General features: G+C 59.1%; 1 protein-coding gene across 3 annotated transcripts in view; it reads right to left on the bottom strand.

Annotated features, from left to right (window-relative positions):
- The window catches only part of CHD5 (chromodomain helicase DNA binding protein 5), a 61265-nt gene that overhangs the window by 32337 nt on the left and 3943 nt on the right, over positions 1 to 24985 (bottom strand). For all 3 annotated transcript variants that reach the window (XM_087446909.1, XM_087446910.1, XM_087446911.1), the window contains exons 2-11: positions 18025 to 18152; positions 10771 to 10950; positions 7989 to 8107; positions 7153 to 7391; positions 5337 to 5464; positions 3479 to 3602; positions 2671 to 2837; positions 2275 to 2496; positions 1044 to 1250; positions 615 to 826 (exon numbers count right to left, since the gene is read on the bottom strand). In XM_087446909.1, the coding sequence (XP_087303035.1) occupies positions 615 to 826; positions 1044 to 1250; positions 2275 to 2496; positions 2671 to 2837; positions 3479 to 3602; positions 5337 to 5464; positions 7153 to 7391; positions 7989 to 8107; positions 10771 to 10950; positions 18025 to 18152 (1726 nt within the window). The remainder of the gene's footprint in view (positions 1 to 614; positions 827 to 1043; positions 1251 to 2274; positions 2497 to 2670; positions 2838 to 3478; positions 3603 to 5336; positions 5465 to 7152; positions 7392 to 7988; positions 8108 to 10770; positions 10951 to 18024; positions 18153 to 24985) is intronic.

The raw sequence follows: 24985 nt of genomic DNA, 5'->3' as shown, positions 1-24985 counted from the left end.
CTCAGGGGCACTGGGGTTTGGAATAGTAGCCAAGAAAGCAAGTCCTACCAGCAGAAAGCACTGGGTTCAAATCCCAGCTTCACTGCCTCTTGGCTGTGTGACTTTGGGCAAGTGACTTGACTTTGCTGTGCCTGCTCTTGCATCCATAGAACGGAGGTGGAAATAAAATGCCCACCTCTTGGGATAGACAGTGCTCAGTGGTGTTAGCTGTTGTTATAAAGGAGGAGCAAGTGTGTACACACCCCCACACCTCAGGCCCACCTTGGTCCCCGGGACCCTCCTACAGGTTATCAAGCACTAACTTCGGCAGAAACTCAGGAGTACAGGGTCACCATCCACTGAGGGTCCCACCCCGTGCAAGTTTCACAGGCTGTTCGTCAAGTTTCCCCTTTATGTGTATGACTTTGGAACTGTTCTCCCACCATGAGTATGACATGTGTGCACATGTGAGTGCGAACATGTGTGCCCGCGTGTGCCCGTGCTCATATGACAACCTCTCCAGCTGGACAATGAGGGCCCTCGGCCTCCTTCTCCTGCCCCAGGAGGAGCCATCGTGTCCCTGACCTGCAGGCGCCCACCTCCAGCGAGGTTCAGGGTGCGCCCAAGGCACACACCTGTGGTTCAGGATGCGGTGGACCATCATCCACTCCGGCTTGATGCCGTAGCGGTAGAAGCGCTCCTCCATCTTGGCATAGAGGGGGTCCTTGTTCTTCCTCTTCTCACTCTTGCTGTCCTCGTCGCCAGAGCCATAGTCAAAGGGTGGCGGCTCGTCCATGTCGTTCTTCCTCTGGTAGTTGCGGTACATCACTGTGTGGTACAGCTCCAGCTGCTCGTGGAGACGTCAGAGGTTACGGGAGGGAGCTGGACGGGGACCCCCCTGGGCTCCCCGCCCAGTTCCCCCAGCCCCAGCCTGGGTCCCGGGCAGGACACCCTCACATTCAGCCTCCCTGCCTCCAACCCCCAAAATTGGCCCTCGCTCAGGGAGCTGGCCGGCGTGTTTAGGCCCTGAGCCTTAGCACGGCCACACCTGCCAGGAGCCTCACCTGCAGCTCCTTCACCCAGGAGCAGTGCCAGTAGGAGAGCCCAGCCCACTTGACAAAGAACTCTCTCTCTGGGATGCCCTCCAGGGGCTTGGGTGGGGGGACGCCAGGTTCCACGTCAGGCCCTGGTAGCCCCACCATGAAGGGGGCTGGGGGCTCTGTCCACCTCCAATGTAGGATCCGCTGGACTTTGCCCTTCAGTGGGGGACACTGTAGACAGAGGAGGATCCCCAAGGTCAGGGCCCGACCCTGAGGCTCCAGTGACAGCAGGTTGTCACCAGGCTCCCTCCAACAGGTTGCACTGCTCCCCAAGTCAGACGGCATGACAGTGACTCCACAACAGCCACCCTATTCTCGGAAGCCAGTGATGCTGTGCACGCAGGGGACGGGCAGTATGGGTCTGCACACATTACCCACATGCGCACACACACCAGAAGCCCAGATGCACACGGGGTAACCCAGGGCTGGCCACAGGGGTATCCAGCACTGGGGGTGGGCCTGGGGGACAACTCAGAGCATGCGAGCCTTCAAATGCCTATGGTGACTGGGGGCGCAGGTGGGGGGTGCTCTCCTCTCCCTGCGGAACCTGAGGCTTCAGCCCCAGGGGCCTCCTATCCTCTCACCACCCCCAGCCCAGGGACAGGAGTCAGGGCCAGGGTGGGTCTGAGGTGTCAGTTCTGCCCTTGTGTGGCCTCAGGCAAGTCCCTCTACCTCCCTCAGTTTTCTCATCTAAACATGGGACCAACAGAACACCTGGCACTTGGAAACTCAGTAGGCATTAAAGAGACGCCCAGTAACAGTGGCTGCGGAGGGTGATCTCTCTTTTCAAAGCCACTCAGGTTTCCGGTAAGAAAACTGCACCTGAGTTTTAGGGAGACTGAGAAGCAGTGGGCCAGGGTGAGGCGGTGGGCGGGGGCTGGGGGGCTGAGCCAGTGGCCAGCGAGGCGGGGCCTGTACCCCCCCGTAGGCGGGGCCTTAGTGGGTGGGACCTGGTGCGGCAGGGGCGGGACTTCGTGGTAGGGCGTGGCCTGGGCTGGCAGAGGCGGGGCGTTAGTGAGCAGGACCTGCTGGGGGTGGGGCCTTGGTGGGTAGGGCAGGGTAACGAGTGGGGACTGGCGGGCAGAGGCGGGGCCTTCATGGACAGGGCCTCGCCAGGGAGGGAGGGGCCTGGCCGCGGTGGGCGGGGCCTGGCCGGCGGGGCGGGGCGTTCGGCGCGGTCAGGCGTAACACTCACAGTACAGCGCGGGCAGAGCCATTCACCGTTTGGGATCTCGGGCAGCGGCGGGTTGAGGCAGTGCAGGTGGTAGGAGGAGGGGCAGGCGTCGCAGCAGAGCAGCTCGCCGCCGTCCTTGCACACGCGGCAGAACTCCATGTGGTCGTCCTCCTCCTCCTCACAGCCGCCCTCCTCCTCCTCGTCGTCGTCGTCCTTCGGCTCCCACTGGATCCCCTCCTTCTCCTGGAGGGGGGAGTCCAAGTGGAGGCACCCAGGGCGGGGACCCCCTCCACCAAGTGCGACTCCCTCCCTCCCACTCGTCACCTCCCCACGTTCTGCCCCGAGATGACCAGCACAGGGGTCCCAGGCGCCAGGCACAGGCGGCACCCCACCCCAGGGCCTCTGCCAAGGGCTTACACAGTGGGGACAGCTCCACTTTCCCTCGGGAGCCTTCTCTAGCTCTGGGTCGAGGCAGACGAGGTGGTAGGCCCGTGGGCAAGTGTCGCACAGGATGATCTCGCCACCCTGCTGGCACACCTCACAGTAGTCCTGGTGGTCGGTCTCATAGCCATCACCATCGTCAACTGGGAAGGGGGCAGAGGGGTCATGGAGGGCCTCGTCCCCACTCCCAATGCCCAACCAATCTCCACCCCAAGCAGGACTGGCACATAGGAGGTGCTTAACAGATGCTGGATGAATGGATGGTGTATGGACAGATGGGGTGAAGCAATGTTGGGGGGATGGCTGAAGGACTAAAAGGGTGAAAAGATGGATAGATGATGGATAAAAGGGAGGAAGGGAGGGAGGGAGGGTAGGAGGTGGGGGGCCAGATAGAAAGATGAACGGATGTGTGCATAAAGGGAAGGGAGGGAGAAAGAGAAGGAGGGAGGGAGAGAGGGAGGATGGGTAGAGGGGTGGATGGCTGAATGGTGGATGGTGGATGAGGTGAAGAAGCACTTCCTTCCCTGGTACCCCCCTCTGCCAGTGCAAATGCCCTGGGATCGCTCACACCATAGCTCCCTAATTTAGCCTCACTGGGACAAGACCCCCTCTCCTGACCACAGAGACCAGGGTGGTTGAGGAAAAACAGGGGAACTGCCTGGCTGAGGCCAGGAGAGGCTGAGGCATGAGGATGCCCTCCCCCACTTCCCAAGGGGGGCTCTGCACCACCCCCCACGTCCACCATGGCGTGGCGGCCATGGGAACCCTGGACAGGAGGTCCTACTCCTCTTCCTCTTGCGTCTCCTCTTGCTCTTCTTCCCCAGGGCTGCGGAACACTCCGAGCGCACAGAGGAGCTGTGGATGCTGGCGCTGTCGAAGTCCGATTCCTCCCGCTCATCCTCCTCGCTCTGCAGGGGTGGGGGAGGGCTCTGTGAGCCCAGGGCCTGCCCTGGGGGTTTGTCCTGAGAGCTTCATTGGCCTGGGTAGATGGTGGGATGGGGCAGGGCACCTCCAAGGATCCAGAGGCATGGAGGCACCTTGCTCTCTGTCTCATCTTATCTCCTCACCCAGCTAGAAATCCCAAAGGCCCAGCACACTGGTCCAACCTGATGTCCTACCACCCTCCCCAAGCCCTGCTCTCCCTGCCCTCAGACGCTTCCCACATTTTCCACCTCCATACCTTTCCCCGAGCCCTGCCCTCCACCCTGCCAAAAACTCCTACACATCCCTCAAGGAGCAGCCCTAAGGACACCTCCCCCAAGGAGGCTTCCCAGATCTCTCCTTAACTGGACCTGTTGCACAGCCTGTGTGCCAGGTCTGTCCCATCTGCCTGTCATTGGCTCTCTCCCAGTGTACCTGCCCAGCCCCCTTCCAGACCATGAGCGCCTCTGGAGCAGGGCCCACCATGGCTGAGCAGAGGGCCTAGCACATTAGTATGTGCTCAAGAAATATTTGCTGAGCTAAGCCAGACCACCAGCTCCAGGCCGGGCCACACCTGCTGCTCCATGCTCCCCTCCAGAGCAGCTAAACTCGAGCCCTGTCACTTGCTTCTACCAAGAGACAGAGAAATGGCTTCCATCTGTGCCCCTCTGCAGGGCTGGGGCAAGGTGAGGGAAACAGTTGCTCTGTGGGTTGGGGGTATGTGTGAATGCCACCCCCACTCCATGGAGAAGGCAAGGACCAAAGGCCCAGACACGGACTTAGGGTCAGTCTGAACCTGGTGCCAGAGCTGGCTCAGGAAGGGCAAGAGAGGGCCGGCCCCGTGGCTTGGTGGTTGAGTGAGTGCGCTCCGCTGCTGGCGACCCGGGTTCGGATCCCGGGCGCGCACCGACGCGCTGCTTCTCCGGCCATGCTGAGGCCGCGTCCCACATACAGCAACTAGAAGGATGTGCAGCCATGACACACAACTATCTACTGGGGCTTTGGGGGGAAAAAATAAATAAATAAAATCTTAAAAAAAAAAAAAAAAAAAAAAAAGGAAGGGCAAGAGAGGGGCAGGGCTCCAGCCCAGCCTGATCCTGCCTGCATGCCACCTTCCTGGGGGCTACCTCCCAGCAGACCTGGGCAGCCAGGCCCCACCAGAACTCATAGGGCCAGCTGACTCTCCCGTGGGCTGCCCAGATGAAGCGGCTGCTAAGGGCGATAGGAGCCCGGACTGAGCCCCCAGCCTAGCAGAGTGGGCAAGAGAGCTCTCACCAGAGTCCAAGCTACAGGGGCCCTTGGAAGGATCCAGTCTGAACCCCTCCCCAGTCAGGTGGGGACACTGAGGCCCAGCAGGCCTGCCTGTAGAATGGGAAGAGAGAGTGGGGGAGGGGGTACAGGACCTGCCCCCAACCCATTCAGGAGAAAGAACTGACGGCCCTGCTTTCCACAGTTACCCCAACCTTTGCATGGCATGCACACTCAACACGCACGCATACACCTGCAAATGCATCCCAAGGCTGGTCACATGTCCACACACACTCACAAGTATGTGCTGTCCCGCTATCTCTTACACACACATTCACACTCACAAACACTCCAGTCTACCCTCACACACACACTTTCTAGTCCACCTCTCTCACACACACTCACACACTCATGCTCACACTCATACACATGCTCACGCTCACACACACTTACACACGCACACTCACACTCACCGAGGAGCCTGCTCTCTTCCTCTTGGGGCCAACCCCTCCAAAGCGGAACTTGAGCCCAGCCACCTTTTTCCCTTTGCCCTTCTTCTTCGTCTCCTTGGAGCCTTTGATCTTCTTCCTCACTCCCGGCCCTGAAAAGGAACGTGGGATAACCAACCCAGCCCCAGCTCGCTCCCGTTCAGCCAGGAGTTCCCTCTGCCCTCACAGTAACTCGACAAGGAAAGGACCATTTCCACCATCATTGCCCTTTTCAGATGAGAAGACTGAGGCTCAGGGAGGTTGAGTCCTTGCTTAAAGTTACACAGCAGGTGAAGGGGGAGCCAGAGAACCTCCCTGACCCAGGCTCTGCTCTGGCCACCACACTGCCTGTCTTCCACCAACAGTGCAAACGCCGGCCATCTTGGAACAACCCCGTCCTGTCCCCTCTCCCCAGAAAGGAGCTGTCCCCAATGGGCAATGGGCCCCCACAGCCAGCAGGGCCACTGAGGGCACACCCACCCACCTGTGGCCCCTACCTAGGCCCCGGAGGGACGTGCTAGGGCAGGAAGCCCTTTCCCTGGCTGCCAGCCTCCGGATTATCCCTGTATCCCTGACCCAGGCATTGCTGGCACCACAAGGCCGCCTGACCTATACCACTCACCCCCTGGAAATGCTGTCTTCCGGCTGGCCAGCAGGGTTGAGGCCATTTTTGTGGAGCTGGCCACAGGACAATTAACCACCTGGAGAGTAATGACTCCCCAGCAGCCTCTCCCACCGGGCCCAGCAAGGAAGATGGGGGCCTGGAGGCAGGTGGCCTTGCCCCAGGCCCTCCTCCAGCTGTACCACGTGCAGGGAGATGAGCTGCGAGCCCAGCTGTACCCTCGGCAGCACCACGGAAAATCTATTTCAATTTTTCAGGCTCTGAATAGGCAGCCCAGGGAATCGATTAGCTCAGCGGCTGGAGCCCAGGAGGAAATGAGAAAGCGAGGCAGGCTGGGCAGGGCCCAGGGTGGAGGACAGCGAGGCAGGAGAGCAGGAGTCAGCTCTAAATACCATGTCACTCTGCCCACCAGGCCCCGCAGGGACCTGGCAAAGGAGCATATCATCCCAGAAACCAAAGCTCCTTGGGGCTGAAAAAAGGGGTCCCCAGAGCCCCCTCGGCCCCCCCATCAAAGCCAAATGAGGGCACCCAGGAAGGCTAAGCTGTGAGCAAACCCACCATTGAGAGCCCTGGGAGACCAACGTCCCTACCCCTAAGGGGCCAGAAACCCTCTACCCAGGGGAGCTCCCTCCCCCAGGACTTCAAGTCCCAGAGAGCCTCTACCGTCCCTGTTCTCCCCACCCAGACACCCAGACACGCCACCACTGAGTTTGATTTAGTATCTGGACCTCCTTCCAGGCCTCCCCAGGAAGCCAGCCAGGACCACGCCCACGCACATCTGTTACCCCAAGCACCTGGGGAAGGGCCCTGCACACAGTGGGTGCTCAGACACGAGGGATCAATGAGCTAACCTTGGGACCCCTTCTCCCTGGGAATGGCACAGCCTCAAACTCAAGAGCCCCCCGGTTCCCAGGAGCCTGGGCCTCTGCTTTCCCTCTTTCCATGCCCAAGTCAGAGGGGGCCGGCACAAAAGTCCCAAAGCTCTGAGCACACTGTCTCTGCTTCTCCACCAGCCCCGAAAGGGAGGCAGGACAGAACCTACGAAGATGCTGCATTACAGCTGAGAAAGGGCGAGTGGGTCCGAGGTCAAATGAGGCACTGGGTCCTTGATAAAGACCACTCCAGCTGCCCCAGCTGCCCCAGGCTCCAGGGCTGGGGCCTGCCCACCCGCAGCCTTACCCTTGCCCTCCTTGGTCTTGGCCTTGCGGATGGGCACAGGCTGGGGTGCCTGCTGGGGGCTGATGGCCAGCGGAGGGGCAATGGTGACTGTCTCCACGGCTGCAGCCACTGCCGCTGCGGCTGCCGCTGCCGAGCTGCCCTTGAAGGGGTTGTTGGCGCTGAACTCCCGCCACTTGGCGCCCAGGACAGTCATCATTTTGGACATGGGGATCTTTGGGTTCTTCTTGGCGATGAGCGGCCTGCATCAGGGGGTAAGGTGGGAGGGTGAGGGCAGCGCTCAGAGGGGACAAGACCCCCTCCCACGTGACCCCCAGCAGGACCCACTCTTCTTCTCCCACACCTGGGATATGTGGCACCAGCCCCATGTTCCAGGTTGAGAAAACTGGGCAGAAAGGGGGAGCAGGGGAGAGGACAAAGCTTGAGACAGCAGTCCACCCCCAAACGCTCCTGCTTTCCCGTTTACGGGACTAGTGATCTTCTAATTGGGTTTCCCGACCCTGCAAGACTTGAGGCGCCAGAGAGAGGGGCCTGCAGCGGGCCACTGGGTGTCTGGTCTCATTTCTTCCAGAGCTGAGAGAGGCCATGGGGGCTTAAGGCCCCTTGGATTGACTGGGATCACCATCAATTAAATCTGTGTTCATCTGTTATAATGAAAGGGGTCCTGCCCCCTCCTACCAGCTCTGTCCAGGGTCACTGTTAGCCTGACAGCCCCACCCCACCCCACAAGCCCGGGGCTCTGTCCCTCTGACCCCCCCGACCTGATGCCACCTGGGGGAGTGCAGGCCTCAAAGGCAGTCCCTATGGACGCCCAGTCATGCAGCCGGCCCCACACCCACCTGAGAAATTGGCTGAAGGCCTTGTAGTTGGTCAGCGTGTGGTAGTCGGCCTCCGAGAACAGGTAGTCCACGTCGTCCAGGCCCCACTCGGCCATGAGCTGCCCAGAGGACTTAGGCTCCTATGGACACACAAGACAGAGAAGGAATCAGAGGCGGGGGTCCTTCTAACCTGCCCCCTCACCCCGGGGCCCCCATCCAGGAGGCCTCAGAATGGGGTGGTGGAGGGGGGAATAGGTTGTGTCTGCAACTTAAAAGAGCAGTTCTCACCCACCACGGAAAACATCCTAAGGCGGCCCAGCCCGCAGGCCCCTTGGTCAGTGGGAGTGGCTCAGATGCCAGTTCATGAGGGGGTGCAGGACCAAGTGGCTGGGGGTTTAATGTAGGGGGTTGGAGGGGAGGCCATGTGCATGCCCAGGGCAGGAATAATAACAGGACTCACTCCCTGGGAGGAATCTATTCCAGGAATCTGGGCAGCAGGACAAAAGAGCAGCCTGAAGATGGGCTCTAGAAGGGCAGAAGTCCCAGGGGAGGCAGCAGGGCCAAGGGGCTGCCTAAGCCATGTTGGGAAGAAATGGGGCCACCCAAGGATGCCCACCAGTACAGTCACACATGGACCTCATGAAAGGACTGGCCGCTGCTGGGTTCTGGGGCCAGGAAGGTGAGCCCTGGCAAGGGCAGGGGACAGGACAATTGCCCAGCTGGGGGCAGAGCCTTGAGAGGGTCCCTCGGCTACTGCGGCACTTTCCAGATGGGGCACTGAGGAGGAGTGTGACTTCCCAAGACAGCCAGCCCAGTGTTAGATCACGGGCAGACTGGGGCTGGCTGGGATGGGGGGCGGTGCTGGCTATGAGTTTGGGCTCTGGAGCCAGACAGATGCCAATTCTATTCCTGGCTCTGCCATATACTGGCGGTGAGAGGTGGACAAGCTACTTCATTTCTCTGTGCCTTGGTTTCCCCATCTGCAAAACAGGGTTATAGCACCTGCCTCATGGGAGGGAACGAATTAGCACAGGTGCTTGGAACAGGGCCCTCACCCTGATCTCCCACCTGTTCCAGACAGCCTTGAGCTGCCCCAGCCCCACCCACTGATCCACTCAGCCAATCAGCACATGGCACTCCCAGGCCACAGTCATTGGTCCCGGTGGGCATGTGAGTTAAGCCAGTCCTGTCAGGGGGACTGCTGGGTCTCCTGCGTGGACAGCTGGGACACAGGCCTGCTCTCCCTCCTGCTGGATGGGGCACCGGGTAGCCAGGAAGCCCTGAGCTGCCGCTACACCCATTCTCAGCCATGAGGGTGCCTGGCCTGAGGCTGGAGCAGACCCCGCAGAGGCGGGGTGAGAGATGCAAAGAAACAGGGCCCTAGATGACACCACTGGGTCCCACAAACTGGAAGCCTCCTTGCCTGTCAACTCTGGGGGCCCTGATCCAACAAACCCCTTTACTGCCTAAGCCCCTCAGAGCTGGGCTGTCTGCTCCTGCAGTGGAAGGCCACCAGGTCGTACAAACAGCCTTCCTCGGCCCCAAGGGCCCCGGGGGCTGAGAACCAGGCCTGCCTGCTCAGCACAACGGAGCAGCTCCGGAACCCTCTTCCCAGCCTCCTCCTGTTCTCTGTGACAGTTCAGAGGTGCTTCCATGTTGGACCCCCTCCCGTGGCCAACCTGCCCCCATGACACACAGCCATTCCTGGAGACACATCAGGGCTTCACCCCCGCCCCCCCGCCCCTTGGGAAGCAGGGCGGTATGTGAGCGAGCAGATGACAGTGTTACAGGATAAGCCTGAGTCGCTCCCGTAAGTTCATCTTTCAAAGCTGTCAGCCCCTCAGCTATTATCAGTCACAGATGACTCACAACACACCTGCCGACTAATGAAATCCCTCTGGGTGTCGGGACACCCCCAGCGCTTCCTAACTTCAGTTGCTGACAGTCACCATTTCTGCCTCACCCAACAGCCACTGTACTAATATTTGCAGAGCACTTATCTTTAAATCCCCAGCGGGCCCAAACTGAGCCTGGGCGCTGGGGTGAAAGAACAAAGGAAGCAGGCGCTCCTGATGACTCGTTGTCCTCTGCCCGCTGCCCTAGACCTGGGCCCGGAGTCCGCCCACCAGCCTACCCTCGGCCCCGTCCCCTCCCCAAGGAGCCCCCACAGTGCGGCCCCTGAGACTCAGGGGCCTGGGCTCAGTTTACATCATTCTCCACATTCACGGGGAAGACGCTTTTCCCCGGGGGGTGCTGCAGGCCTGTCGCTACAGCTCCCCAGATTCCTGCCCATGGGGACACTCGCCCACAGGGGCAGGATTTCAGAATGCACGCTGAGTGACAAAGTTCCCTCTCCACCATAAGCAGAGCTGTCCAGCCGCTTCTTTTTGGCAAAGGCTCCATTGGGTTTATTTTCCCAAAGTGCTCCAGGCAAGAGGCTCCTGACACAAAACTTAAGCTCAGACCGTCACTCTCCTCAGAAATAGCTGCGCACTCCAACGGGCAGAAGAGTGAACAATATGTCAGCAAGAGGCTGCGCGACTTCCTCCCCAAACTCCTGAACATCACCCCTCATTATTTCAGATACGTCTTCGAGACCTGTGGCTACAGTATTTCTCCACATGCACACGCTCAAACCCACAGACCCATCTGCTCCCGACAGCCCCCAGGGGGAAAGGATGCTCAGGCTTTTCACTCGGGCTCCCAGTCCGGAAGGCAGAGATCTGACAGCACGAGGCCCAGCCAGTCCCGGCAGGTGTGACGTCTCAGAGCCCAGGCCCTCCAGCCAGCCCCCAGCGGTTACCTTCAGGCCTCCGTCATCATTATCATCCTCCTCATCATCCTTCTTTTTCCGCTTGGCTTTTTTCTCCTTCTTGTCCTTGAGTTTTTTCTTCTTCTTTTTACTAGGGGAGTAATCACTGCCCTCACTCTCTGATTTCTCTTCCAGAGCCTCTTCATTTTCCGACAGTTCATCATTGCTCCCCTGGAAGAGAAAGGGAAATAGTGAGGGCAACAGAGGCCCCAAGCAAGTCCAGAGTCCTGGGCAGCAGCCCTGCCCTGAGAGCAGCCTCCGGGCAAAGTCAGTGGGCCCACGCTTTCTGGATCATTCAGTGTCCCATTGCTCACAGCTCAGCACGGAAGCCCAGCCAGAAAGGCTGCTCCAAACCGCCAGGGGTCAAAGGTCTCATCCCCAATGACGGGCAGATGGCAGAGTGTGCAGGTAAGGCAAGGCCTCTCATGAAGTCAGACTTCCCCCCCAGACAAGCTCTCGCAGCCTGCTTGGACTGCCCCGGGGTGAGTCTCAGGCCCTGCTTCAATCAGAATCAGGTTTCTATGGACTTCGGGATTTTAAGGAGTGTTGCATGATGGTGCTCCGACCCAAGAGCTCGTAGCAGAGGAGATGCCCAGAAAGCCAGAAAACAAAGTGCCTGGGAAAAGTCCCAGGCGGGGTGGGAGCAAGCACTCCCCTCCCGGTACCTAACCCCTCTGCTCACGTGTGCATCCTCTGGAATTGTGCTTGTAGAGTGAAACCTATAATTAACATAGAACGCACATCCCAGTTGTATCTGCCTATGGGCTCTCCAGAAGCTACTATGGCACAAGCCCACCTTCCCCACCACCCCCACCCTGGCCACTGCATCTCAACATGAGACAAGGTAATTTAGGCAGCTCTTAAGCTTGGCTTCCTTGATTTAGTTTCCGTCTGTACAGGCAGAAAATGGCCCATTTATATGGAGATAAGGGCGTTTACAGCCAGAGCATCCCCACCAGAAAGGCACTGCCCCTCAGAGAAAGCTGTTTACTCTCAGCCTTTCAGATGCAAGTGGACTGGCAAAGCCCTTCCCAGCCTCCTCCGGGCCTGGGTCTTCGAGGAGAGGCTGGGTACTGATGCTCCAATTACAGTACAGGCTTGTCATCTTCGTGCTGGCTATTTACTGTTTTCAAGGTGAGCAAAGAGAGGCATGGAAGAGATGAAGAGAGAACTGGAAAGATGGAAAATGAGCTCAGGAAACAGCAATGGGGGAGAGAGGCATAAGAGGAGGTGGGGAGGGAGGGGGAAGGCAGAGACGAGGGAGGGGGAAGGGAAGAGAGCTGGCAGGAGAAGGGAGGGGGGTCAGCAAGGGCAGCGGGTCTGTCTGGAGAATCTTGGGAGGGCCAAGCCTGATCTCTGCCCTTTCCGGCCATGCAGTAGTTGAGGGTCTTTTCCCAGGAGGGAGGATCTCCCTGAGATACAGCTGGGAAAGGACCCCCCCCACAGGCTCCCTGCACTACCTGACTCTCCTGGAAGCTCAGCTCTCTCTCTCCCGCCAGCTCCCAAACCTTTTATGCTCATTAAGCCGCTGAGTCAGTGTGCTGGCTGGTGGTTGGCAGACAGCAGGGCCTCTGCGCCTTTCCGGAACCGGGTTTTCCGGAATACTGACTCCGCCATGCTGGCCCCAGGGGCAGAGCCAGTCTTGGCTGCTGCCAGAGCCTGCCTGGGGCAGGACAGCCTTGTGGGTGCTCACGCTCCCAGGGCTGGTGGTGAGGTGGGGCCCTGGGGCCACAGCTCACAGCTCTGCCTCAGTCCTTTGGGGAAATGGGGGTCAGCCAGGGACGTCCATTTCCTCCCGAGGGTGTAGAGTTCTGCCAGCTTCGAGAGACCACCCTTCAAAAGACCTGAGAGACAAGCTCTACCCCAGCCCTCACCCCAGTAAAGGTAAGGATGGGAGAAGGAGGCTGCCACGGACTTCAGCACCACGGACAGAGGCTGTGGCACCACCCAAGGGAGGGTTGAGGGGCTGGCCCTCAGCTGCCCTGGGGCGGACCCCACAAACCAGACCTGAGATGAGGCAGGAGGACCCACAGCTGATACCCAGCTGATACCCGAGTGGTCTGACGGTGGGTCCCAGGGCTCCCCGGGGAGGCCACAGGACAGAGAATGCCTCGGAGCTCTGCCCCTTGCTAGCCTGGGAACTGGGCAAGTCACTGTGGCACCCTGACCTCAACTTCCTCATCTGTGAAATGGAGATGCCACAAAGAGTGGTAAGAGGAACAAAGGATATCATGTCAGAGACAGCCTTAAACATTTTGAAATAGGAGAGACCCAATACCCATGACGACCCCAACTCTGCCTGGAAGCCAAAGATGCAGGCAAGACAACAAACTGAAGACACATCAGCCTCATCCCCCTGGTTTCTGCAATTCAGGACTGGGCTACAGCCAACTGCAGAGAAGGTGCTATAGCTGGGCGACAATTACAGTACAGAACGGCAATGTGATGCAGGCAGAAGGGGCTGTTGTGGCCACATCTGAGGGAGAGTTGACCTGAGCATCTGATGGGAAGCAGGCACAGCCACTTCCCAAGTGCAGGAGAGGCCAGGAGTGGCCAGCACAGCTGCGAATGCAGGGCCCAGAGGGAGCTGGAGTCTGTACCTACAGCATATCTCTGCATCTGGCTGTTTGGACACTTCTAGACCCGGGCCTCCTTTTATTTTTCCAAAAAAAAAATCTTTCCTTGCAGAGAAGGGAGAGAGGGGAAGAGCAGCGATAGTTCCAAAAACAACTCGAAGAGAAGTGACCCATCAGCAGGACCTGGAGGGATGCATTGTCAGCCAGTGGCAAGGAGAGAAGGAATAACCCGGGAACCAGGAGTAGACCAGCCGCTCAGTATCTTGAAACTTATGGAGCGGGGTTGGGCCAAGCCACGTTCACGAGAGGAGACACAGGCACGGAGCAAGAATGCCCTAATGGAGCCCTGAACCAACCTCGGCCCTGAGCCACACCGTGGGGACGACAGCCAGTCAGGACGACAGCCAGTCGGGGCTTTGACCTTGACGCTGTCCTCTGGGCTGTGGCAGCCCCGGGGGTGGCTATAGGAGATGCGCCTGCTGTTAATAAGACTCTTAGTGGACTTGGAGTCCCCAACAGCATCCAGCTGCAAAGCTGCCCTAAACGCCACGCCCAGGTTGTGTGTGCAAGCAGTGGGGGGAGGTAGGAGGTGTCTCTGCCCTGAGCCCCAGGCATGCGCCCAGTGCACGCCCTGGGGACCCCAAGTGGGCAGTCCCTGCCCACTCTTCCTCCTCCCCAGCTCTGCAGACGTCTCTCCATCAAGGCCTCCCATCTCCCTCTCCCTTCTCTCTACGACCAGCACTCAGCACAAAAAAGGAGGCATTTACACTCGAAAAGAAGGACTTGGAGAGTTGGTCATTCTCAATTTGGGGTCCTTCAAGATTGAGAGGGAAAAAGAAAGAATGAAATATGAGCCTTCTCATTCACGAGTGTTATAAACAGTTATAATTTAGCACTGAATAATTGGTTGCTATGGTAACCGCTGCAGTACAGGTTGAAATCATTTCTGCCTCCTGCGCTGGGTCTGACAAGGAGCTTCATCTACATATGCTCAGGTTCTGGCCACAGCCCGGTTATTTTATGTAAATCAGAATCCACGACTTGCTGCCTGTCCCCCCCACCAAAAAAACTGCTGCATGTATTCCACCGCCCGCCCCTCTGCTGCCACCCCCACCACCTGATCGTGGGGCCACCTGGTTGGAGATGGAGAGGAGCAAAGGGGTGAAATTCCCCGCCTTGCGTCTTGAGGCCCCCAGCTTGTAGGCGGGCGGGAGGCACATGGGAGCCGGGATCCTGCTCTCTGGCTGCAGCATGCTCCAGACCCTCTGAGATCTGACAACTGGCCGAGCCAAGCTCTCAGGAATTCAGGGGAGGGGACAGCAAGGGCCCAAGGGTCACCTTGGGGGCCTGTCTGGCACTGCCCGGTCATCTGCAGGCCTGGAGTCCACCCGGCCCTCCACCCTTTTTGAGAACCTGAACTGCACCTTGGTAGAGAAAGGAAGGATAGAGGGTAAGGAAGTGAGGGGAGGGAGAGTGGAGAGAATGGAAGAGAAGGAAGAGAGAGAGAGAGAGATGGAGGGAGGGAGGGAAATGAGGCTGGAGGGGGGGAAGAAGAAATGGAGAGAAGCTAGAGAGGGGGCAAGGGAGACAGAAGAGGAGAGAGCAAGAGACAGGTAAGGGAGAAAGGCCAATCTCAGGCCAAAACAGTGAGAGGCAGACAGGCCAACAGGAGCCAGAGAGAGAGGCACAGACAAGAAGAACATGTGTCCAGGTAGGTCCAGAGGAAGGAGGGAGGGAGGAGACCTGAGTGACCCCGGCGCTGGGCCTGGGGGAGGCAAGCACCAGCCCTCAGGCCTTGGGGGCCACCTGGCCTACCTCCCTACTGCTCAACTCCCCTACCCCAGCCCCCACCTCACCACTGTCCACACACTGCCCATCTCCAGCCTCCTTCCTGGCCTGGGCAGGGGCAGGGTCGTGCTGTACCCTGTGCCCAAGAGGGTGAGAGAAAAGCCAGCCCTGCCTGGGGCAGGAAGGGGAGGAAGGGGGGTACCCACAGACCCCTATGGCACCCCTGGTGGTCCTTCATCTGCATCTGGGAACTGGGCAGACCCAGCCTAAAGGCCTGAGACCAAGGACCCGATGGCATTGGGCCTCCTGCCCAGTTCCCAAGAGAGAAAAAACACTGAGGAGCCGGGTGGGCATGTGCAGGAAGCTCCTGCCTTGGCTACTAGGCCTCAGGACCCTAAAATCCACCTCCACCCCACGTCCACAGGGCCTCTCGTCTGTGGGTGAGGGCTGTGGCCACAGCAAAATGACACTTCACAGCCTCAACCAGGAAGTTGGCCCCTGCACCCTAAGGTCCTGCCAGCTTCAGAACCATCTATCCTCTGCCCCACACAAGGAACAAGGATGGTGAGGTTATCAGTGGGGGGGGGGCACAGCAGGAAATTCAGAGACCCCTCCCCATGGAGGAGGAGCTGGTCACAGCATCGCCCCCCTGAGCTGCTCCCTTCCTGTCTCCTGCCTCCACTTGGCCATCTGGATAATGGGGACAAGGAGCTTCATCCCTTCCCAACCCCTCGGAAGAGTCTCAGAGCCCGTATGCCCACACGCCGCCCCGTGGTAAGGGGTGGGGCATCCTGGGAGGGAACAGATAACGATGCCAGGAGCCCAGACAGTGAGGACAGAGCTGAGGGGCAGTAGGGATGGAAGGTGGTGCCGGGCAGGGGCAGCACTGGGCTTGGAGGCTCAGGGTCCCTCCAGGAGAAGAAAGGGCAGCCCCACACACTGGGGGAGAGGAAGGGCCTGGTGCAGCGCAAAGCAGGCAGCGACAGGGCTTGGGAGGCGGCTTTGGCCAAACCACAGGAGGGGGCTTTGAGGCCTTGGAGCCTGGACAGGGCAGCTGTGGAGCGTGGTCAGACGTGTCCCTCAGGAAGCCCTTCCCAGGAAAGGGAGAACTACAGGGGAGAGGCAGGGCAGGAGCCAGGACAGCAGCACAGGGGAGAGTTCAGGTGAGAAAAGCTGACCCCAACCTCACCAAAGACACAGAGGCAGGATGCACCTGGGACGGTTCCAGCCAGAAGGAGCCGGGGCTGCCACCTCCCTGCCTCCCTGAGCTCCCAACAGGCCAGAACCCAGACAGACCACCACAGTGACCTGGGACACAGTCCAGGGCAGGCCCTGCCCTCCAGACACATCCAGAATGGCACCCTGGATGCCCCCAAGTGCCTCTGGCCTTCGCCATGGCACCTCTCACAGAAAGGTGCCCTGTTGGTCCACATCTGATTCGCCCCCAAAATAAGCAGGGACGTGGACAGGTGATGGCGCCCCCTTACTGCAGACACAGAAGTGAGTCTCAGAGGGGTCAGGCAGTGGCTTCGGAGGCAGATTCTCAGGAAGGAATCGCCCCTTCTCACCCGCCCGCCATCACAGGCCCTCCATCCTCAGAGGTCTCCTCGATCCTGCCGCTGCAGCACCCTCAGGGAGCCTGCCAGAGCTGGCACACCACAGACCTCCTGCGCAAAGCCTTCCAACAACCCCTTCTCACTCCAGGACAAGCCAGAGGCCCACAGGGCCCTCTGAGGCCCCCCAGCCTTGAATTACTCACTGGCCGCACCCAAAACACTCTGGCCAATACTTGTACCCTCAGCCTGGGATGTGCTCTCCCCTCCCCACCTCACTCTGAGTCTGGATCTTGGGCCCAGCTCTGCCCCAGGGCCACCAAGGGTGCTAAAACATCCCCCACCAGCTCCCCTGCAAGGTTAAGCCCGGCGGGTCCCCCTCTGGGCAGGGGAGGCAAGAAGGCGGGAGAACTGACATCACTTCCCCTCAGGGCAGGTGGGCTGGGGCGACCAGGCCAGGGGGGTTGCTGGATGGAGCAGCAGCCCCGGGTCCAGACCTCAGCTGTCACTGTGACCCTGGGCAAGTTCATCTCTGAGCCTCCACTCCCTTGCCTGTAAAGCAGGGCGCACACCACCTCCTTCCCCATGGGGCCACCTGGAGGATCGGGGATGACGCCCAAAAAGAGGTGGGCAGCGACATGGTGAGCAGATGGGAGCTGCCACACCATCCTGTTATCATCCCTCCCCCTTCCAGGGGGAAAGGGCTTTAAGCTGCAAGTCAGCCTCAGTTTCCCCGTCTGCCGAAGGTGATCATCATCCCTATCCCACCTATTCCCAAGGTTGACCTTGAGGATCAAGTGAGTCCCCGTGGAAGCATTCTGGAAATGAGGTCACAGAGCTCACAGTGACTGATAGGTGACCCTGGCCCTCACCGGGACCTCCCTACTCCTCTCCCACTTTTATCATTTTCATCAGGATTCCACCTCAACAGACTGGAAGCAGCAAACCAGGACAGAGGCCTGCCCTGAAGCGGACAGGGCGAGCAGCAGACGGCACCGCCAGAGCAACAGAGGCAGTGGGCACCCAGGGCAGGGGGGACCATGGGCCCTTCAGTGAAGGGACTCGAGCACTGGGGACCCCAAGTTGTCATGGCCAGGATGGCCACGACAGGAGAAAGGATAAACGATCCTCGGACACTCACAGGACGTTTCAGATCCATCTTGGAAAGGTCTATGCACACTGCTCAGCACTGAGCACTGGTTTTGGTGTTTCTCACTCAAACCCAGCTCTCAGGACACCCACCCTCGCAGGTCCGGGAGCCGAGGTCCTTCTCCGGAGGCCCAGGGGGCAGCCAAGACCTCCTCGTGGCCCCACCCTCCCACACGCACCTCTTTCTTCTTCCTCTTCCCTTTGGACCTGTTCTCCTTGAGCTTCCTGGATTTCTTCTTCTTGGGAAGGCTCACAGGCTCCTCAGGGAAAAAGTCATCAAAGGCTTCAAGGCCACCATCTTCTTCTTCTGGAGGAATCAGAAGGGGGAGGGGGTTACTCTGCCGCTTCCCTCGGGGAGACCCCAGGGACATAGAGTGGGAGGTGGGGCCCGTAGGGACAGCCAGCTCCTCTGCCACCCAAGGGTGCCAACTCATGCCTACCCCGCCCTCCCCAGCCCCACCCTCCCACCCGCAACTCCTTCTCCCTCCATCCAGCTCCCCTGCCCCAGCCTTCTCCCAACCCCTCAAAGCCACCTCCCACCCAAACCCAGTGAGTGGAAAAACACAGGACTGGACTCCCAGCTCTGGTAGGCTGTGTCCTGTCACCTCACTTCTCTGGACCTTTCCTTCCCTCACCTGTAAAATGGGACAGTAACCACCGACCCTGACATGACAGTGCTCGGGAAACTGAACGTGCTGAGCAAAAGTGAGCGACCAGCTAAGAGGCCTTGTTGACATGGCTCCCCAGGGAGAAAGCAGCCCCATGGGATCACAAAGCCATCTCCAGCTGGCCCCAGGGAGGGGTCAGGGCCCATCTCTGCCCTCTGGAGGCCCACGGTGTGGCCAGGAGATGGCTCGTGAATGCAGGATGACGGGGACACGCAAGTCACATCACCCCAGGACCACGTGGAGCCTCTCAGCAAGGACCCGTGGGTTTGGAAGACAGACCAACACGGAGGATGCCAGGACCCCCCTTAATGGGAAATTGAAGACCACACCACCTCTCCCGCCCTGATCCTGCACACGCACCCACACAGGTACGCTCCCCGAGTCACCCAGACACACACGCACAGCAGGATGCCAAACACACTCCAGCTAGGCACCAGGAAGATGTGAAATTCTACAGAGACACTGCATCCACCACACGTGGGTTTTCAAGAAGCTGCCCGCCATTCCTGAACTCCCTCGCTCCTTCACGAATTTAAAAGGCTGAGAGGGCAGCAGGCAGGGTGGGTGTGTGAGGTGGAATATCGCTGAAGCAGCAGCTGGCTGCGAGCTTCATGCCACCTCCCAAGGAGGAGAGGGCTCGACGCGTGGCCCAGGCCTTGGGGACATGGTGTCTAACGCCACTGGGAAATCGGGGGTGAAAAAGGGCAGTGAGCTCCAAGTTCCTGGGGACCAGACGTGGGCCACGGAGGGGAGAGTGGGGAGGGTCTTCTGGGGGGCAAATGGCAGCAAGAAGACGCTGCAAGAACAAACCACCCAGAGTAGAGATACATCTGTCTGCCCAGGGCAAAGGAAGCTTCCAGAAGGAACCAGCCAAACCTCCAAAGAGTCTACAAAAGGGGCCCACGAGAGAGCCAGTGCTCCACACCAGCCGAGGGCCCCGATGCCCATAGCCAGTTTATCCTACCCCATCCCCATCACCACCCCACGTGCACCAGGTGGGGCAAAGAGAAGAGCCATCGGGGCGGGAAGGGACACATCACCAGGGTCTCACTCAGCCTGACCACTGCCTCGAGTGAGACCCACTGCAGGGTACCCCCCGGGGAGACCCTGGGGAGGGCAAGAAGTCCCAGGGCCACGCAGGAAAGGGGCAGAACGTCCCCGCTGCATCAAGTTTAAAGAAACAGGGCCCTCCACCCCCACCCGGGACGTCTTTTACCCTAAAACATCGTGGTTGTTGAACGTGTCAGACCCACACACCACAGATGCTCAGACACGTGTGTGCACACCCAGGACACACCAACATCTGGCCCCCTGTCCTCCACATGGGTCCACCCTTGGCCTGGGACCCCTGCCTCCTCGAATTCCCAGGCGGAAGGGGGCAGGACCCCCCCCGGGTCTCGTGACTCCCATCGCCACACTCTAGGTACAGCTCAAAGGAGCTGGTGGCTCTGGAGGCCCAGTGGATGCCCCTCCCACCCCACAGCCCACAGCTAGTTCCTACGCATATCACGCCCTACCAGGGGAAGGTGGGGGCTGTACCACGGTCAGGGCACCGGGGTCCCCCTCCAGAGTGGCCAGAGGCCTGTGGCCTCCCCACCCAGGGAGCAAGTGCCCACCCTGACTTGTAAAGCCCCCCAGGAGTACACGGGGGCAGGAGGCAGGGCCTGCCCAACTCCCAGCCCCCTCTCCATCCTGCCAGGCAAGCCCAGACATGGAGAGAGGCTGCCTCCAGGCAGGATGGGGAGTTGTCACAGCAGAAGTGGCCTGAGCGTGGCCTGAGTGCTGGCCGTCCCCGGGGAGTGAGCTCGGTGGTCCGGACTGGCAGAGAGGGGCACTGTTGAGGACAAGACCACATGGAGGGCACAGCAGTGGCCTTAGCCAGGGCTACAGCACACAGGGGGCAGGCTGTGAGGGGTGGGCCCAAATTTGGGTTTAATGTGGGCAGGCCTCAAGTGGAACCAGGCTGAGACTGTTCAAGCTGACCCCGTCCTGTCCCTCCGAGCCCTGACGTGGGAGGGGCAGGGATTTTTCAGGCCAGTTGCATGCACGGGGACCCCCAGAGTCGTCCTGGAGTGAAGGGGTCTGGGGGGCAGTGATGGGGCTGGCAGGAAGCAGGGCTGGGGATCAGACACCCATCCACGCCTGCCCACTCCCCCACCCACCTCCGCCTCCCCCAGTGCCGCAGGGAGACCGCCTGGGCAGAGCCACCCCCACACCCTGGCAATGCCCGGCACCGGTTATGTAACGGGCTCGGGCTGATGCAATCATGAGGGGGCCTCTCCCTCCTGCCTCCTACAACTTCCCCCGCATCCCCTGTCCGCTCAGCAGGGTGGTCCCCCAGCCTGGGAAGGCCAGACCAGCACAAGGTCACTGACTGACCGACAGACCAGCAGAACAGACAAGGGGATGCACAGGTGGCTGTGGGAGGTTCTGGAAGGAAGACTGTGATCTGCCATGGGCTGCGCCCCGCCCTGTCTGGGGAGCCGGGAGGAGGGCGGGGGGGCGGCCACACTCTGGCCCTAATCTATGCCCAGAACGAGCCTTGGAGGATAAAGCCCCAGACCCTCTGCCCATGGACAGACCCCCTCCTCCATTCCCGGAAGACCTCACAGCCCAGGACCATCTGCCCGATTAAATCCCTCCTCCAGGAAGGTTCCGGGGCTGGTACCCGAGGAAGGGGACCCCGCACTGCCCACTCCATCTCTTGACAGGCCCTTCCTCTCCCCTCACGGCTTCTGGTGGCCCTGAGGACACTCCAGGGCTGCTGTTCTGTGACCCTGCCCCCCAAAGCCCCCATGCTTCCCACTCTAGCCCCAGCCCCCTCCTCCCTCTTCTGCAACAGGTCCTGAGCTTTCTGAAACCAGACCTGGGGAGTCACATCCAAGTAACCCTTCCTGGTGCCCATCAGCCCCTCCTGCAGCCCCCAGCCCTGTGTCCTGTGCCCCCACTGGCCCACTCCTCAGGGCACAGCCAGTGGTAAGGTGGGATCAGGCCCACCCTGGGGTGAAGGTCCCTGGGAGGAGTGGCCTCAGGACTCCTTGTCCTGCCAGCTCCCAGCCCCTCCTGGCTGCTCCACAGCCCTCTGGCCTGCCTGGCAGTACCCTCCTGCACCAGCCCTGCCCCTCCAGGGCCGAGGCTCCATCGATCCAAGCCAGGCTATAATTAGGACCCATTAGCCTTGTTATCTCTCCTACCTTCTGAGCTCCCAGGTCAGAGCAGGCCTAGGGAGGCTGCGTCAGAGATGGAGACAGAAGGCAGACGGGTATGGACGGAGGGGCAGAGAGAGGTACTTTCTGCTGCTCCTCCCTAAGCTCATGCCCAGCCCCTCAGCAGCCCCCTGCAAACGCTCCAGCTCTGCCCTGTGGACCCCTAGGCTGCACTGCAGACTGCAACCCAGACAAGCTGGGTGGGCCCTTCTCAGGGTAACATGTTATAATAGCGCAAGTTCCTATATACCACCTGTGCCGGGCTCAAAGTAGGTAGCATATGTTTATATTAATTCATCAACTCTACACAGCAACCCTGGGAGACCTACTATTATTACCCCATTTGCAGATGAGGAAACTGAGGCTCGGAGGATCTCATCATTTGCCCACATCTCAGTTCACAGCTGGCAGGTGGTAGAGCCAGGACAGAACCCAGACAGGCCGCTCCCACCACCATGTGTGGTCCCCGCCCAGCACCTCCCTCCAGGCATCCGACCCTCCCAGATTCGGACTTACCCCATATTATCAAGCATTTAAACAGCATAGCCTGTGAGCCAAGCTCGGGGAGTGGCCTGGGGACACCAAGGTGACTCAGGCCGGCCCCTGGTCTAGAAGGTCACATGGGATCCCTCAGGGGGGTCAGGGCCAGTCCACCACAAGCCCCCATGCTCACCCCACAGGTAATGCTCTGCCCAGCTCCTGCCCCCTCCTCTGGGGAAGGGCAGCCAGGGAGCCTAGCTCAGAGGGGCCTGGGCAAGTAAGCAGCCCACCCAGGAGCCCTGCAAACACAAGGTGATCAGACGAGCATATGATTGTGGAAAGAAAAGTTAGCTCATCTGATTTGGGGGGGCCAAAGGATTGGGGGGACCAAGCCAGGAGCCGAGACAAGTGCTCCATCCTTGGGGTCTGCAAATCTGCCAGCTCGGTGCCCACTGTCCTCTCTAGGCCTGGGGAGGGGGGCTCCTTCTGTTCCCCACCCCAACCCAGCACCAAGCAGGGAACAAGACCACCTGGGAGCAGGAGGAGGGAGGAACAGAAGAGCGCATGCTTCAAACCACCACCCCTTCCCGGCGGGGTCACCCCACTGAGCCCACTTCGTTATCCTTAAAACAGGCCTAATCCTTCCTTTCTCACAGGGTGATGGAGAATTTGAAAGTAGGAGTGAAAAGTGCTGACATGATGCCCAAGAGGTGCTCGGCGACAGCAGGTGGCGCCCAGGGAGACCCCACGAGGGTTAGGACAGTGGGTAGTAAAGGAGAGGGTGAGGGGGTCTCTGGTTTGGGCACTGCTGGGCCAGGGGTTCTCAGGGCCACCCTAGGGCTGGCCAAAGAGGGGGCGCCAAGCCTAAGGTTCCCATCAGTCCTTGGAGCACCCCCCACGCCACAGGCCCTCTGCTGCAGTACTCCCACCCAAGAGAGGATTAATAATTTATTTAGGACATTTAACAAAATCCAGACATCATCTCACTGGCGTCTCATCAAAGAAAGAGTCAGTCCTGAGCACTCTGGGTGGGCGGGAGGGCGGACAGGTGAGGCTTTTCCCTTAAGGGACTGGGGCCGAGGAAAGGGAGGAGGAGAGAGGAGGCAGGAGGATGGGGGCCCAGCGCAGGCAGGGGGAGGCCCCCATGCAGGCACAGAGCACTGCAAGGAGGAGGAGGGCAGAGAGGCAAAGGAGGGAGGGGATGGGGAGACACACCCAAAGGGCCAGGGAGAGATAGGACAAAAGAGGGTCAGCCAGACAGAGAGAGAAGCAGAGGCAAGGACTCAGGGAAGAGAGACTGACAGACTCAGAGACAGACAAACAGAGGGACAGACAAGGGGATAGAGTGAGAGAAAGAGATAGGGAGAGGGAAATAAGGACAGAGCCAAAGAAATAAAGTAGAAAGTCTCAAAAGTTTTACCTGCAAAAGCCCTAGAAAGTTAGACAGCACGTACTGTGTTCAGTACCTGACTCAGAGAAGATACTCAAGAAATCAATGTTGAGTGTGTGCATGGATGGGTGGGCGGATGGATGGATGGATGGATGGATAGCTGGCTGGAGAGTGGGAGGGATGGATGAATGGATGGATGGAGAATGGGATGGATGGATGAATGGAGAGTGGGTTAGATGGATGGATGGATGGATGGAGGATGGAGAGTGAGAAGGATGAATGGATGGTGAATGGAGAGTGGGTAGGACGGATGGATGGATGAAGGATGGGTGGATGGATGGATGGAGAGTGGGAAGGATGGATGGATGGAGAGTGGGCAGGATGGATGGATGGATGAGGGATGCGTGGATGGATGGAGAGTGAGTAGGATGGATAGAGGAATGAATGGATGGATGGATGGATGGATAGATAGACGGATGGATGGAGAATGGAGAAGGGGTAGGATGGATGGATGGATGAAGGATGGGTAGATGGATGGATGGAGAGTGGGTAGGATGGATAGATGGATGGATGAGGGATGTGTGGATGGATGGAGAGTGAGTAGGATGGATAGATGGATAGATGAATGGATGGATGGATGGATGGAGAATGGAGAGTGGGTAGGATGGATAGATGGATGGATGAGGGATGTGTGGATGGATGGAGAGTGAGTAGGATGGATAGATGGATAGATGAATGGATGGATGGATGGATGGATGGAGAATGGAGAGTGGGTAGGATGGATGGATGGTGAATGGACATTGGGTAGGATGGATGGATGAAGGATGGGTGGATGGATGGAGAGTGAGTAGGATGGATAGATGGATGGATGGAGAATGGAGAGTGTAGGATGGATGGATAGATGGATGGATGAAAGATGGGTGGATGGACGGAGAGTGAGTAGCATGGATGGATAGATGGATGGATGAAAGATGGATGGATGGAGAGTGAGTAGGATGGATGGATAGATGGATGGACGAAAGATGGGTGAATGGATAGAGAGTGAGTCGGATGGATGGACAGACAGATAGACGGATGGATGGAGAATGGAGAGTGGGTAGGATGGATGGATAGATGGATGGATGAAGGACGGGAGATGGATGGAGAGTAGATAGGATGGATGGATGGATGGATGGATGGTGAGTGGGTTGGATGGATGGACAGTGGGTGGTGAGTGGATGTTTAGTTGGTTGGTTTTATGGCTGGATGGGAAGATGTTTGGGTGGGAGGGTGGATACACAGGTGGGTAGATTAAGAGGTGGGTGGGTGATTGAGTGAACTGATGAAATGATAGATGAATCTTAGTCTCTGACCAATTTGGAGTGAGGTGAATATCCCACAGGTCAAGCCACTGGGC

The sequence above is a fragment of the Ceratotherium simum genome, chromosome 22 (assembly GCF_057802395.1).
Source record: "Ceratotherium simum simum isolate JZ-2026a chromosome 22, ASM5780239v1, whole genome shotgun sequence".
Lineage (NCBI taxonomy): Eukaryota > Metazoa > Chordata > Mammalia > Perissodactyla > Rhinocerotidae > Ceratotherium > Ceratotherium simum.
This window is presented reverse-complemented; position numbering and strand designations above follow the sequence as displayed.